The sequence below is a fragment of the Lepus europaeus genome, chromosome 1, assembly GCF_033115175.1.
Source record: "Lepus europaeus isolate LE1 chromosome 1, mLepTim1.pri, whole genome shotgun sequence".
NCBI classification, from domain to species: domain Eukaryota; kingdom Metazoa; phylum Chordata; class Mammalia; order Lagomorpha; family Leporidae; genus Lepus; species Lepus europaeus.
This window is the reverse complement of record NC_084827.1, coordinates 112949614-112966098: the sequence shown is the minus strand read 5'-3', so window position 1 is coordinate 112966098 and position 16485 is coordinate 112949614. Positions and strand designations below refer to the sequence as shown.

Genomic DNA, 16485 nt, shown 5'->3' with positions numbered 1-16485 from the left:
GAAGTCAAGTCACTTTTTTTTTTAAAGGCAGGAACTTGGTCTACCCACTGGTTCACTTCCCAAATATCCCTTACAGCTGGGACTGAGCCAGGCTGAAGCTGGGAGCCAGGAGGCTGAAATCAATTTAGTTCTCCCATGTAAGTGGCAGGGACCCAACTACTTGAGCCATCACTGCTACCTCCCAGGGTACAGATTAGCAGGAAGTTAGAATCAAAAGGGAGTCAGGATTTGAATCCAGACATTCTAATATGGGATGTGTGTTATCTCAAGTGGTATCTTTACCACTGTGCCAAATGCCAACCCTGACACTTTGAGAGGCAAGCAGAGAGAGAGCACCCTCCCATCTGCTGGTTCACTCCCCAAATACTTGCAAGGGTCAAGGCTGGGGCCAAGGAAAAAGCCAGTAGCTAGAAACATAATCCAGGTCTCCAACATGGGTGGCAAGAATCTAATTACTTAAACCACCTCTGGCCCCCCGGAGGCCCCATTAGCAGAAAGCTGGAGTCAGGAGGCAGCGCCAGATATCAAACCCAGGCCCTCAAACAGGGGACGTGGGTGACCAGGTATCTTAACCATTACTCTGTAGCATTTTGGTCAAATGTTTATAACTTGAATTTCATTGCTAGGAAATACTGGACAAAAACAAATTAAATGAGTTTCTAGAGAATAACTGGCCTGGATTCTTTAAAAAAACAAAACAAAACCAATGTCATGAAATACAAAGAAAAACAATCAATTTCAGATTAAAAGAAATAGTAAGGACACATGATAACTAACTAGAAGCATAATCCTGACACCTCCTTTGCTACACAGGTCTTCACCAAAACAATGTGTAAGGGTCAATATTTCCCATATAAATATGCAACTAATCCATCACTGTTTATTATAAAGGCTGTATCCCCTACTGCTTGTTAGTCACCTCTACTAGAAATTCAATATTCAGATAGGTATGTGTCTGCTTTGTTTTCAATCAGCAGATACGAATTTACTTTCCTAATCTTTCCCTGCCCACCTTGCTACACAAATGATGGCAGAGTATACTTTTTCTGATCCTGGATTTTTTTCTCTTAACATTGTTATCTTGGAGGTGATCTTTCCACATCAGTAACTAAAAGCTCCTTCACCTTTCTTTTCTTTCCTTAGGTCTGTTTTAACTTACTACTGCGAGAAGGCAAAGGAATAGAACATCTGATAGGTATAATTGAAAAAATAAATTGGGCCCATTCATTATACTATATATCATAGTAATTTTCAAATATAGAAATCTAAATTTAAAACTGAAATCATAGCATACTAGAAGAAAATATCAGTGAATTTTTTTTTTTTTTTTTTTTTTTGGACAGGCAGAGTGGACAGTGAGAGAGAGAGAGACAGAGAGAAAGGTCTTCCTTTGCTGTTGGTTCACCCCACAGTGGCCATTGCGGCCGGCGCACTGCGCTGATCCGAAGGCAGGAGCCAGGTGCTTCTCCTGGTCTCCCATGCAGGTGCAGGGCCCAAGCACTTGGGCCATCCTCCACTGCCATCCCGGGCCACAGCAGAGAGCTGGACTGGAAGAGGGGCAATCGGGACAGAATCTGGTGTCCCGCCCAGGACTAGAACCCGGTGTGTTGGCACCACAAGGCGGAGGATTAGCCTATTGAGCCGCGGCGCCGGCCAGTGAATTGTTTTTATAACTAAAGAGTAAGGGAGGAAGATGGCAGAATAAGAAGGGCGCTCATTGCTCTCATCTAGGGGAAGAGAGTTAAAAAAAAGTGGAGAGAGTGCAATCTCAGGGAAGAATTGGGGAGAAAACTGTAGTGGAAACTCCACGTAATTTAGAGGGATGCTGTGGATCTACGTGGAGTGGGTGGACATGCAGCATGAACACAGACACAACGCACAATACAGGACCCCAGCAGCCGAGAGTTTCAGCACCAGCTTTGGAGAGCGAGGTGAGACCAGACTGCAGCAGCCCAGGCCACTGACAATAAATCTACGGGCAGAGCATGAAGTCTGGCTTGGAGCCCTGTGGGGGAAAGTGTATCTGCCAACCTAGAGGGAAAAAAAGGAGGCACATTTCTCTCTCCCTGACCACCCCCATAACAGCATCCTGTACCAGCTGAGAGAGGGTGGGCACCATTTTGAACATATCTAACAGCTGTGCCAGCTTTTGTCTGTGTGCCCAGCAACTAGCCGAGAGGAGATGCCTGAGTCTGGCTGGAAAAATTGATGGGGCGCTGGGCACCTGTGACTGTGGGAGCCTTGTGTGTTGGGACTGTGAAAACTCTGTGGCTGCATAAGAGGACACAGGGTGTGGCTGGGTCACTGGGCAGTCACTGTGGGCAGCTCCACATGCTCAGGGCTCACTGATTGCTGGGAGAGGGTCAATGCTGTGGCATCCCAGGCTCACATTGAGGACTGCACAGATCCTTTGTGTGGTTCTGGCATTATTCGAAAAGAGGAAATCCAAATGGCCATCAGACACATGAAAAAATGCTCAGGATCAATAGCCATTAAGGAAATGCAAATCATAACCATAGTGAGGTTTCACCTCACTCCAGTTAGAATGGCTTTCATACAGAAATTACAAACAACAAATGCTGGCAAGATGTTGGGAAAAAGGTACACTAATCCACGGCTGGTGGGAATGTAAACTAGTACAGCCACTGTGGAAGTATGGAGATATCTCAGAAATCTGAATATAGACCTACCACATGACCATATGGGAATTCACCCAAAGGAAATGATATTAGTATATGAAAGAGTTATGGTTTCCCCATATTTATTGGAGCACAATTCACAACAGCTAGGAAATGGAATCAATCCAGATGCCTGTCAACTAAAGACTAAATAAAGAAATTATAGGGTGTGTACATCATAAAGTACTACATGGAGTTAAAAAAAAAAAAAAAAAAGGAAATCCAGTCCCAAAAAGACAAATATCACATGTGCTCCCTGATCTGTGGTAACTAACAGAGTGCCTAAAAAGTAATATACAGAAGTGAAATTGACAGTTTGAGATGCAATGACTTTGAACAGCCTTGTCTCAACTGTTGAGGAACAGTTGTGGGTTTTTTTTTTTTTTTTCATGCTATTTGTTCAACTCTATCTAGTGTAGGGTTAATCTTATATGTATAAAGTTAATTGAAAATAGATCTTGGTAAAAAATAAGAATGGGAATAGGAGAAAGAGGAGGAAGAAGGGAGGGAATGGGGGTACAAAGGAGGGCAGGGTGCGAAGAATTACTGTGTTCCTAAATTTGAATTTATGAAACCCCATGAAGTTTGTATACTTTAAATAAAAGGTTTCTGGGGGAAAAAAAGAGAGAGAATAGGGGAAAAACTGTAAAACTGTTACTCAATATCCAGAATAAAGGGAAAGATTAAATATAACTCTATTAAAGTAAAAAGACATTTAACAATCTGATAAAACATACTTAAATTTACAAACAAAGGGCTAGAGTCCATAAGCATTTCTTAAAAATGCAGAAGAGCAGGCAAATGTCATAGCAGTTAAGTCCCCATTTAAGATGCCTGCATGCCACCTCTGGGTGTCTGACTCTGGATCCAGATCCTATCTTTCGGCTAAGGCAGTCTGGGAGGCAGCAGGTCATGCCTCGAGTGGTTGGGCCCCTGCCACCAACATGGGAGACCTAGACTGGGTTCCTAGTTCCTGGCTCCAGCCTTGGCTGTTGTGGGCTTTTGGAGAGTGCACCAGAAGATGGGAGCTCTCTCTGCCTCTCAAATAAATAATTTTATAAAAATATTTTAATTAAGAGGAAAAGGCCAATAATCTGGTATTCAGAAATGGGCAACAGATTAGAGATTTCACAAAAAGACATACAAATGGACAGGACTGGAAGATAGATACCTCTGAATTTACTTTGTTATGTAAGTTTATACTTTGAAAAAATGTAAGTTTTATAAAATAAAAACTAAATAAATCCATGGGAGGAAACCAGTCTTTAAATACTCAGGGGAAGAAAAACTAACTGAAACAAATGAGCCTAATTAGAAATCAAGTTGATGAAACTATTACACAAGAAACATTACTTCAAGTAACTTAAAAACAATATTTTGATTGCATATATTATATGTTATATCCTAAGGTCAAAGAAAATTTATGGTTAGTAGTAATACTGGTATTTAAAACAAAAACAATTTTACTTATATAAACAAGAAACTATATCAATATTATTAGGAACCAAGACTTTCAGAATGAGAAAAAAGATGCAAATAACAAAAAAGTTGAGATAAAAAATGCTTTCAATTTTATGTTTGAATTAGAAATATCAGTAACAAGTCAAGATCTTTTTCTGTATTAAAAAAAAAAAAATATTCCCAGGGCAGGCACTATGGCACAGTAGTTGGGCTGCTGTTTGGGATGCCTATACCCCATACTCCATACTGAGTTCAAGTCTTGGCTATTCCTCTTCCAATCCAGCTTCCTGCTAATGTGCGCCCTGGGAAGCTCCAGGGACAGGTCAAATACTTGGGTCCCTGCCACCCCAGGGGAAGACACAGATGGAGTTCCAGGCTCCTGGTTTTTGCCAGGCCCAGTCCTAGCTGTTGGGGGCATTTGGGAAGTGAACTAACACATGGGAGATCTCTATCCCTCTTTCTACCTTTGAAGTAAATGAATAAAACTTAAAAAAAAAAAAAAGGTCAGTAAAATGGCCTAGAGACAACGATAACCTAGTAGCTACCTATACCTACTAGTATCCAGATGGTGGTCTCTTAACACCACTTTGCCATTAAAGGAACAAAATGGAGAAGCAGCTGATTTTAGGTATAAAGCAAAATGAATCTGGGTTACTTTTTGTGACATACAGCTAAGATATTATCAAAGACTATCTGTCTCATGACAAAAGCACAACAGTCAACCTGGAGGGACTCTCACTAACCTAAAATGGAGTAATTTGCAATGAAAAGAAGAAAAACTGAAATGGAGTAAAACCTATAAATGTAAAAATCTGCTTGTCGCCAATGGATGTTACTAGCGCAACAACTCATTATTTTCTAATTTTATTAATAGGGAAAAAAAAAGCAAGCATTCAGTCTGCTAAACTATGCTTCAGAAAATAAACAGGTGCTATGGGGGAGTTCTTTGTAGAATCATTACAGTTAATACATCAGAAGGAAGGACTTTTTGCAGTCACTATTTTGTGGCACCTAATGAAACACTGATTTTAGGCAAGAATCAGCAGGGTTGCTAAAACCATCAGGAAAGAGGGTGAAAGACTGAGGAGGAACTTTACAAATGGAGGAAACAGACTAAGGCCACCTGAACCCACTAATCAACTCTGACATAATCAGCCATTGTATGACTCCATGTGAATGTTACGTCTACATAGAAACCAACAGAATTCTTTAAAAGATTTTCTCACATGGTAGGCATTTTTATTCAAGTTTTAAAGAAAGTATAATGGTAAACTATTTTCAGCTTTTATGACATATTTCTGCATTTCATAAAGAAAATGAAAAACAGGCATTAGAAATCTCCATCATTTTATATTTGGTAATTTTTCAAAAAGAGTTTTAATTAACTTTATCCTTTCAATAATACTTACTGTGAATTCATCTCTTCTACCAACTGTGTGAGTTTTCTCCAGGGATTAAATTCAGCATCAATGCTATAAAGCCGCATGTGCAAGGCTAATACATGGAACAGCTGATCTGAATAAATTAAAGAAAAGGTAATTAGAAAGGTAATTCTTCCAGAACAAAATTCTGATAACATGTATAGTGATTTCATATAGAAATTTGCTTCCTATCCTGACAATTATAATTTGCCAAATTTAAATTCCAATTACTTTATGCTTTTAAGGTAAACTCTGAAATACATATCCAAATAATTTCTTTTATAATGTAGACTGGCCTTATGCTCAACTTAAATACAGAAATAGTTTGTTTTCCTCATGTCCTGTCACAGATCTATTTTCCCCTGACTTTACGCTGCAGACTTGTCAATCTATACTTTTCACTAGTATGGTCTCCTCCTAACCAAATCTCACTGTTATCTTCAATTCCTTATTTTGGGTAGTATAGACAACAACACCTTTGTAATTCATTGTTAGTGAAGTTCTTTCTTTGCCTAATATTTCCCCCTAAATCTTGTTTAGATTAAATGGTGAATCTATCATCTTTTGATTCACTATGGGGAAAAAAAATGAAAATAGCAATATTATTTAAGGGAACTATTGTTTTAATTCTTCTCTCTGAATTACAACAAGAATCTACCAGTGTTAGCTTTCAATAAAACTCTATTCATGATACTTAGAAGAAAAAAATTTAAATAAAGTTTTAATTACTTAGAGAAAAATCTAAGTTTTATTTTTGTATCATATCTTTTTATTGGTATAAATGACGAGGATTGGATTAAGTTATTATGCCAGATTTATTCATTCACAAATATTTGCAATTCATAAGTCATGTTCTAGAAAGTCAGATAATATTTTGGCACATGATTGCAATTAATTCCTATAAATCAGAAAAATGTTAGCTGAATGACACAAACCTATTGTTAACAATTATTCTCCAAATTAAAATGAGAAATAAACTTGATTATTTTATTAATAATAAAACTTAGAAATTGATGGCATTTTATGATTAATTTACTCAAAATCCATCAATTTGGGAGATAGAGTTACAGACAGATAGACATACAGATAGAAAGGTCCTCCAGGCTCTGGTTCACTCTCCAAATGGCTGCAATGGCCAGAAGTGGGCTGATCTGAAGCCAGGAGCCTGGAATTTCTTCCAGGTCTCCCATATGGGAACAGGGGCCCAAGGACTTGGGCCATATTCTACTACTTCCCAGACCATAGCAGAGAGGTGGATTGGAAGTGGAGCAGCCAAGACTCAAACCAGCACCCATATGGGATGCTGGCACTGCAGGCAGCAGATTTACTCACCATACCACAGTGCTGGCCCTTCAATATATTTTTTTTTAAGATTTATTTATTCATTTGAAAGTCAGAGTTACAGAGAGACAGACAGACACAGGGAAGTCTTCCATCCGCTTGTTCAAGTACCAGATGGCTCCAACGGTCAGAGCTAGGCTAGACTGAAGCCAGGAGCTTCTTCCGGGTCTCCCATGTGGGTGCTCGGAGACCCAGACACGCAGGCTATCCCCTCCTGCTTTCCCAGATGCACCAGCCGGAAGGCAGATCAGAAGTAGAGTGCCCATATAGGATGCCAGTGTCACAGGCAGCTATTTAACCCATTGTGCCATAGCACTGGCCCTATTTTGGCATTTCTTTTTCTTTTTTATTATTTATTTATTTGACAGAGTTAGACAGTGAGGGAGAGAGACAGAGAGAAAGGTCTTCCTTCCGTTGGTTCACCCCTCAATGGCCGCCACGGCTGGAGCTACGCAGATCCGAAGCCAGGAGCCAGGTGCTTCTTCCTGGTCTCCCATGCAGGTGCAGGGCCCAAGCACTTGGGCTATCCTCCACTGCCTTTCCAGGCCACAGTAGAAAGCTGGACTGGAAGAGGAGCAACCAGGACTAGAGCCTGGTGTCCATATGGGATGCTGGCGCCGCAGGAGGAGGATTAACCAAGTGAGCCACGACGCCGGCCCCTATTTTGGCATTTCTAATATAGTTCTGTAATTATTTTTCACATATTGTCCTCTCCTATTAGATAATGAAATCTCCCTGAAGAAGACAATTACATCTTTTGATCTTGGTACTTCCTGGGCCAGTACAGTGCTTGACACATAATAGGATTTTTAATAGTGGGTTGAATACTGTATGAGTAAATCTGCAATCCTTTAAAAGTTACATACACACACTCACAGGAAGCAGACATTTGGCCTGGTAGTTAGGATGCCTGCTTCCCACACTGATATGCCTGAATTTGATTCCTTGCTCTGATTCTTGACTTCAGCTCACTGTCAATGCAGACCCTGAGGGACAGCAGTGATGGTTCAAGTGACAGGGTTCCTGCCATCCAGATGGGAGACCTACTTTGAGTTTCCAGCTCCTGTCTTTGGCTGAGGCCAGTCCCAGTCACTGTGAACATTTGGAGAGTAAACTAGTAGATAGGAGTTCTCTTTCTGTCTCTCAAAACACACAAGAAATAAATAACCAACAAACAAAACCAGGGACTTGCCTCTCGTTTATTAAAAAAATACACAGCATAATCATAAAATTCATAATGGTTTTATACTCTTCGCTTTCTGTCATGATGGCATATTGGTTCAGCAGCCCAAGAAGTAGGCCAATTAATTAGCCTTAATTTCACTGTCCAAAAGAGACAATCTCTGAATTCTAACTACTAAAGCAGTGCTTGACCTACTTGCTTTTTCCATCTTCTTCCCTATGCTGGTTATTACAATGCACCAGGGACAAAGAATACCATTTTCTGTAACACCTAGTCAAAGTCTTTACAACTATGACAGCTCTAAGGTATTACAATGTGCTTACTCATAAGGCAGACACAGCATTTCTGAAACCAAGAAAACAACATTAAGAGACCACTGTGTCCTTAAGAAAAACTAAAATTTAATTATAAGAACTCTTAGCTGAAACAAAAAAGTAAAGATTGAATAATCTCTTCCACCTTCACCAGTATTAAGATAGGACTATTTACAAAAAAAAAAAATTTGTAAAATAGAAATATAAATACAAATGTACTGTAAAACTGAGTTTTACATATGTCTATGAATTACACACACACAAAATAAAACTATGCCAATTTTTATGACCTTAGGAATATACACTTAAGCAGGGGTCGGGAACCTTTTTTCAGCCAAGGGTTGCTTGGATATTTATGGTATCATTCAAGGGCCATACAAAACCATCAACTTAAAAATCAGCCTTCTATAGCTTTATTGAATTTTGAATCCTGCATGCAGCTGCCTTGGCAAGGCCAGACCAAACAATTTGACAGTACTTAACCTGACTCCCAGGCCAGACTTTCCCCACTCCTGATTTAAGGAACCCCTGGTTCACTCCCAAAATGGCTACAACAGCCAGGACTGGGCCAGGCCAAAGCCAGGATCCCAGAGCTTCTTTTAGGTCTCCCACATGGGTGCAGGGGCCCAAGTACTTGGGCCATCTTCCACTGCTTTCCCAGACACATCAGCAGGGAGCTGGATTGGAAGTGGAGCAGCCAAGACTTGAACCGGTACCCATATGGAATGCTGGCACCGTAAGCTTTACCTGCCATCCTACAATGCTGGATCCCTCTCTCTATATATATATTTTTAAATGTTTGTTTAAAAACATTTAAAAAGAAGCCAGGAACTGCATTCAGGTCTCCCTCACAGGTGGCAGGAGCACAAGCACTTGAACCATCATCCACTGCCTCCCAGGATGCATTAGCAGAAAACTGGATCAGAAGCAGAGCAGCTGAGACTCAAACCAGAGCTCACTGTGGGATATGAGTGTCATTAGCAGTGGCTTACCCCACTGTACCATAATGCCTATCACAGTTTGTATCTTAAATTATGCCACTGCTAAAATGGAACTCCTTTCTAGATCATTCAAGAGTTGAGGCTTACCAACCTAGTCATTGTTGGTTAAATAAGTGTCAATGAAAACAAGTAATTCAACTAGCTAGATGATTCTCTGAATTACCACAAGGGGAGGGCTCCATTACTCTGGAAATTGTATAATTATATAATCAAACTGAGGAAATGGTTATGACCCACTTATCCTAGAGTGAAGGTAAAAGTGCACGTATCCACATCTCACAGCGAACACAAATTCCCTTGGTTCCTCTGTACACTCCTGAGAAATCAGCCAAAGAGAGATGGGAGGGAGCTCTTCCAATGAAATCTGGAAACAGCTCTAAGAAGGGAACATCTGTACCTGTGGTTCCCAAGAGACCAGAGGGAGATGCCATGAGGTGACAGGAGCTGACTCATCTCTCCCTTTCCCATTCCTAAGCACTCCTGGACATAAGGCAGGGAGTAAGGTAGCAGTTGTGGCAGAAATGTAAAAAGTTTAAGGGCTAAGTTTAATTATTATTATATATACTAAAATAACATGCACAATAATTTAGTTCATACATCTAATATCATTTAGTTTATCAATGGTTTCTCTGCCATTAACCATGGCAAATAGATTAGGTAACAAAGGTATCACAATTCCCATCTCCATAACAATGTAAAAAATTAGGTGACTTTCCTGAAGCCCAACAGACAACAAATAACACTAAAATCCAGGTCTCCTAAGGCCCACTCGGGTATTCCACACGGAACTAGTCAAGAAGCACACATACAAGGATGGAGGTAAAGTAGGGAAGTGTTGTTTACTTTGGAGAACCATCATCCCCTCCAAAATGAGAAAGGGAAAATGCTGATGAAAAAGGATGTCTAGTTCTTTTCCTACTGTCTATGCTGTATTCGTCTCCTGCATCCTGGAGTTCCTATGCCTCTACTCCCAGACATACTATGTCCCTGCTCCCTGGTTATGTCAAGTATCACAAGTATTAATATTGTTTCATGAAATTGTTCTCCTACTATCCTTTTTTTAAAAAAAATTTATTTATTTATTTGAAATGCAGAGTTATAGAGAGGCAGAGGCAGAGGCAGAGGCAGAGGCAGAGAGAGAGAGAGAGAGAGAGAGAGAGAGAGAGTCTTCCATCTGCTGGTTCATTCCCCAGATGGCCACAATGGCCACAGCTGAGCCTATCCGAAGCCAGGAGCCTGGAGCTTCTTCCGGGTCTCCCACATGGTTGCAGGGGCCCAAGGACGTGGGCCATCTTCCACAGCTTTCCCAGGCCATAGCAGAGAGCTGGATTGGAAGTGGAGCAGCTGGGACTGGAACAGGTGCCCACATGGGATGCCAGCACTGCAGATGGCGGCTTTACCCACTACTCTACAGTGCCAGCCCCCTCCCTCTACTTTAACATTTAAGTGGCCAGCAGCCTCCCCTTTCCCCTTTACAATGTGGTTTGGGGTGATATTGGGCAGGAAGGGCACAATTGTGCTTCCCACATATAGGTAGTCCTAAGAAAGAGATTGAATGGTCAGTTCCTAGGACACCTAATCATCTCCTTACCAAAGGGGATACCATCTACATGAGTCCAGGTCTTTTTTAGGTACCTCACTCAAAACAAGACTGGGGGTGGGGGATACTTATCTCACTGCAGAAGAAAGGAGCTGCTCTGCCCTGAGCCAAGTAAGATCTCAAGATTCCTATGTCTCAACAGTGGAAATTATTCTCTGTGGTACTTAGTTTCTAGAATGCCCAAATTATAAATGCAGAAATGCCTGGATACCTCAGTCACAAATCATAGACCTTCAGAAAGACTTTAAAGAATGGTTAAAGCCACTACTGTCTAACTCAAATTTTCATGCTATATATTTTCACCCCTCTACTCCAAACCTATTCAAATTATCGATGTATTTGTTCCTAATAAATAAACTACATGATAGTAATATATCTCATCTTGTCCTTTCAACGTCACCTCTTAATAGGTCAACAGAATGTTTGTTAAGTGTTTTTTAAAAAAAGATTTATTTTATTTATTTGAAAGAGAGAGAGAGAGAGAGAGAGATGTAGAGCCAGAGAGAGAGAGAGAGAGAGAGGTCTTCCATCTACGGGTTCACTCCCCAGATGGCCACAACAGCCAGAGCTGCATCGATCCAAAGCCAGGAGCCTCGAACTTCCTCTGGGTTTCTCATGTGGGTCCAGGGGCACAAGGACTGGGCCATCTTCTACTGCTTTTCCAGGCCATAGCAGAGAGCTGTACGGGAAGTGGAACAGCCAGAATTCGAACTGGCACCCATATGGGATGCCGGCACTGCAGGCTGGGTCTTTAACCCATTGTGCCACAGTGCTGGTCTAACTACCACCACCACCAAATTTCTATGTTGAAATCTTAACCCCAAAGGAAGTGGGGCCTTTGAAGTGTGACTAGGTCAAAAGGGTACAACCCTCCTGTATGGGACTAATGCCTTATAAAGAAAACCCCAAAAAGATCTCCTGTCCCTTCTGTCACATAAGGTTACAGTGTGAAGATGGCTGTCTATGAGGAAGAGGGTCTTCATCATACATTGAATCAATTTCTTGACACCTTGCATTTGGACTTTTGGCTTCCAAAACAGTGAGAAAGAAATTTCTGCTATGTATAATCCACTTTTCTATAGTGTTTTGTTATAGCAATCTGAATAGATTCAGACAAAAAACTGAGCTAAAATGAATTATCCTCTTGCTCTGTCTTATCCACACAGTTCCAACTGATTATATATATATATATATATGTGTGTGTGTGTGTGTGTGTATATATATATTTATAAAATAGTAGTGCTACAAAATGAGAAATAGTGGCACAGTGGGTAAAGCGGCTACTCGCAGTGCTAGCATCCTATATGGGCACCAATTTGAGTCTTGACTGCTCCACTTTTGATCCAGCTCTCTGTTAATATACCTGAGAAAGCAGTGGAATATGTGCCAAGTGCTTGCGCTCCTGTACCCATGTGGAAGACCCAGATGAAGCTCCAGGCTCCTGGCTTTGGCCTGGCACAGCTATAGCCATTGTTTCAATTTGGAGAGTGAACCAGAGAATAGAAGATCGATCTCTCTTTCTCTCTCTTTTCCTTTTTGTAACTCTGCCTTTCAAATAAATCTTTTAAAAAAGAAAGAAAAAAAATAGTAATTTCAATATTTATAATCTATGAAGACTTGAACATGTATTGTTAAATGGAATTCTTACAACAATTCTCTGGTTGGATGGCATGAGGAATAGAATTCTTAAGGTTAAGTAACTTGTCCTAGGACCTAAGTCTATGACCTGATACCATGAAATTATTAGAGAACATTGGGGAAACTCTGCAACACATTGGCATAGGCAAAGACTTCTTGGTAAAGATCTCAGAAGCACAGACAATCAATGCCAAAACTGACAAGTGGGATTACATTTAATTGAGAAGCTTCTGCACTACAAAGGAAACATTCAGCAAAGTGAAGAGGCAACTGATAGAATGGAAGAGAATATTTGCAAACTATGAAACTGATAAAAGATTAATATCCAGAATCTATAAAGAGCTCAAGAAACTAAACAACCACAAAACAAACAACCTAGTCAAGAAATGGGCAAATGACCTGAAAAGACATTTTTCAAGACAGGAAATTCAAATGGCCATCAGACACATGAAAAAATGCTCAAGATATCTAGCCATCAAGGAAATACAAATCAAAACCACAGTGAGGTTTCACCTCACCCTCGTCAAAATGGCTCTCATGCAGAAATCAATAAAGAATAAATGCTGGTGAGGATGTGAGGGAAAAGGTATCCTAATCCACTGTTGGAGAAACTAACACAGCCAATGTGGAAGACAGTACAGAGATACCTCAAAATCTGAATGTAAACCTACCTATGATCAAACAATCACACTCCTGGGAATTCACCCAAACAAAATGAAATCAGCATATGAAAGTTATCTGTACCCTCATGTTCACTGCAGCACAATTACAATAGCTAAGACATGGAATCAATCCAGATGTCCATCAGCTGATGATTGGATAAAGAAATTATGGTATATATACATTATGGAATACTACTCAGCGACAAAAAAAAAATGAAATCCTATATTTTGCAACAAAATGGATGCTACTGGAAATCATTAAACTTAGTGAAATAAGCTAGTCCCAAAAAGACAGATACAGTATGATTTCCATGATCTGTGGTAACTAATAGAGTACCAAAAATGTAATGTATTGAAACGAAATGGACATTTTGAGATTTCATGATTGTGTACAGCCCCTGTCTCTCCTGTTAAGGAACAGTGCTTATTTTCTACTATTTGTTGAACTCCTTTCTTAGTATAGGCTTAATCTTATGAGTATAAATTAAATTGAAAATAGATCTTTGTAAAAATTAAGAGTGGGAATAGGAGAGGGAGGAGGAAAAAGGGTGGGAGTGTAGGTGGGAGGGATGTCAGGGTGGGAAGTATCACTATATTTCTAAATCTATATATATAAAATGCATGACATTTTCATACCTTAAATAAATTTTTTTTGACAGGCAGAGTTAGTGAGAGAGAGAGAGACAGAGAGAAAAGTCTTCCTTCCATTGGTTCACCCCCCAAATGGCCACTATGGCTGGCACACTGCGCCGATCTGAAGCCAGGAGCTAGGTGGTTCCTCTTGGTCTACCATGCAGGTGCAGGGCCCAAGCACTTGGGCCATCCTCCACTGCCTTCCTGGGCCACAGCAGAGAGCTGGACTGGAAGAGGAACAACCGGGACAGAATCCGGCACCCAACCAAGACTAAAACCCGGAGTGCTGGCACCACAGGCAGAGGATTAGCCTAGTGAGCCGCAGCGCCGGCCACCTTAAATAAAATTTTAAAAATAAAAATAAGGCTGGCGCCGTGGCTCAACAGGCTAATCCTCCGCCTTGCGGCGCCGGCACACTGGGTTCTAGTCCCAGTCGGGGCACCGATCCTGTCCCGGTTGCCCCTCTTCCAGGCCAGCTCTCTGCTGTGGCCAGGGAGTGCAGTGGAGGATGGCCCAAGTGCTTGGGCTCTGCACCCCATGGGAGACCAGGAGAAGCACCTGGCTCCTGCCATCGGAACAGCGCGGTGCGCCGGCCGCAGCGCGCTACCGCGGCAGCCATTGGAGGGTGAACCAACGGCAAAAAGGAAGACCTTTCTCTCTGTCTCTCACTGTCCACTCTGCCTGTCAAAAATTAAAAATAAATAAATAAATAAATAAATAAATAAATAACTTATACTAGCCCACTTGCAAAGAATGTAGTCAGGATTCAAATCCATGTACTTTGTCCTAAATCTCACTCTATGCAATATATGCTATGCTGTCTTTTAATATCACCACCCTTGGGAAGAATCACTATATTCTTAAAGTTGTACTTCTGAAGTATATGAAGTTTGTATCCCTTAAATAAAAGGTTTCTTTGAAGGGAAAAAAAAATCAGTTCATTTCTGGGAAAAAAATATATCACCATCTTTTAAAAGGCTTACCAAATCTGCTATCTATCCCTAAAGTACTACTTATCACTGAAAGTTTTCAGCAAAGTGTAAATTTTTGGGGCCAGTGCTGTGGCATAGTAGGCTAAGTCTCCACCTGTGGCATTGGCATCCCATATGGGTGCTGGTTTGTGTCCCGGCTGCTCCTTTTCTGATTCAGTTCTCTGTTCATGATCTGGGAAAGCAGAAGATGGCCCAAGAGCTTGGGCCTCTTCTTCGATGCGGGATACCCAGAAGAAGCTCCCGGCTCCTGGCTTCAGGTCAGCTCAGCTCTGGCCATCTGGAGAGTGAACCAGCAGGCTGAAGACCTTTCTCTTTGTATCTCCCATCCTCCCTCTCTGTAACTCTCTCTCTCAAATAAATAAATAAATAAATTTTTCTAAAGAGTGTTAATTTTCAGAATAGGTATAAGACGTCTGAGCTGGATAACATTTAGACTAGGTGACTTCTTAAGTAACTTTTAACTCAGTGATTAATTATATCTGGCACACTACTTCATTGACAACCTCTATTTTCTATATATGCATTACTTAAAATAGAGAAAATAAAATATAAATGAAAAGGCAAAAGTCTTCTGAATTTATAAAAACATAAAAACGCCAACAAAAAGCAAAGCCATGCTGTCTTCTATAGTGTATAACTGTATATTATCTTAAGCATAATTCTAAAAGTTCCTACAATAAAACTTCTAGTCTAGCTATTTTTCTTGTTTAAAAAAAAAAGGGAGGGGACGGGATGGGGTGGGGAATGGGGTTATTTTATTTATTTGAAACTCAGAGTTAAGTCCAGGTCTTAAGCCCAAGCACTCGGGCCATCTTCTGCTGCTTTCCCAGGTTTATCAGCAGGGAGTTGGTCAGGAATTAGAGTAGGCAGGACTCAAATCAGCACCCATATGACATGCAGGCAGTGGCTAAACCTGCTGCACCACTATGTAGGCCCCTGCTATTTAACTTTCTTTCTAAATGTTAAAGCTCCAGATTTGCAAATAGCAAAAGTTAACTACTGCATTCTTCAGGACACAGATTATCCCCATCTGACTCACTAAAGCTATAGATAAACAAACTAAAGGCAAAAGCATTATAACTTCCCTAAGTACATACCTATTGACTTTTTCTACTAAACATGTTTCTTTCATGTTGGCCTTAAATACACTAAGATTCAAGTACTTGCTCTCAAGAACAGAAAACGTTTCCAAATACCACAAAATCTGCTTTTACCAATTAAATCTGATAGATCACTGGTCTAAGGAAGCAATTTCTACAGTTTGGTATTACTTCATGCATTTTGACCAATATAATAATTTGATGGTCAAATTTTCCTTTTTGCTGGTAACAAAAAAGAAAAAAACAAACATTGTGACTCAATCTATTTATAGAATTTTAAATTTTTCATTTCAAACGGACCTTAGCAAAAGATGTCAGAATTTTATCACTAAATATTAAAGAATAACAATAGACTACTTGAAACTAATTTTTGTTGAAAACATCACTTATTCAACAATATATGCAGCCTTACTGTAGGGAGAAATTAACATCAAAATAATTTTCTATAATTCAGAAATCAT

At 40.3% G+C, this 16485-nt stretch overlaps 1 protein-coding gene across 7 annotated transcripts in view; it reads right to left on the bottom strand.

Annotated features, from left to right (window-relative positions):
• The window catches only part of UBR3 (ubiquitin protein ligase E3 component n-recognin 3), a 225962-nt gene that overhangs the window by 39062 nt on the left and 170415 nt on the right, over positions 1–16485 (bottom strand). For all 7 annotated transcript variants that reach the window (XM_062187744.1, XM_062187758.1, XM_062187763.1 and 4 more), the window contains one exon: positions 5549–5654. In XM_062187744.1, the coding sequence (XP_062043728.1) occupies positions 5549–5654 (106 nt within the window). The remainder of the gene's footprint in view (positions 1–5548; positions 5655–16485) is intronic.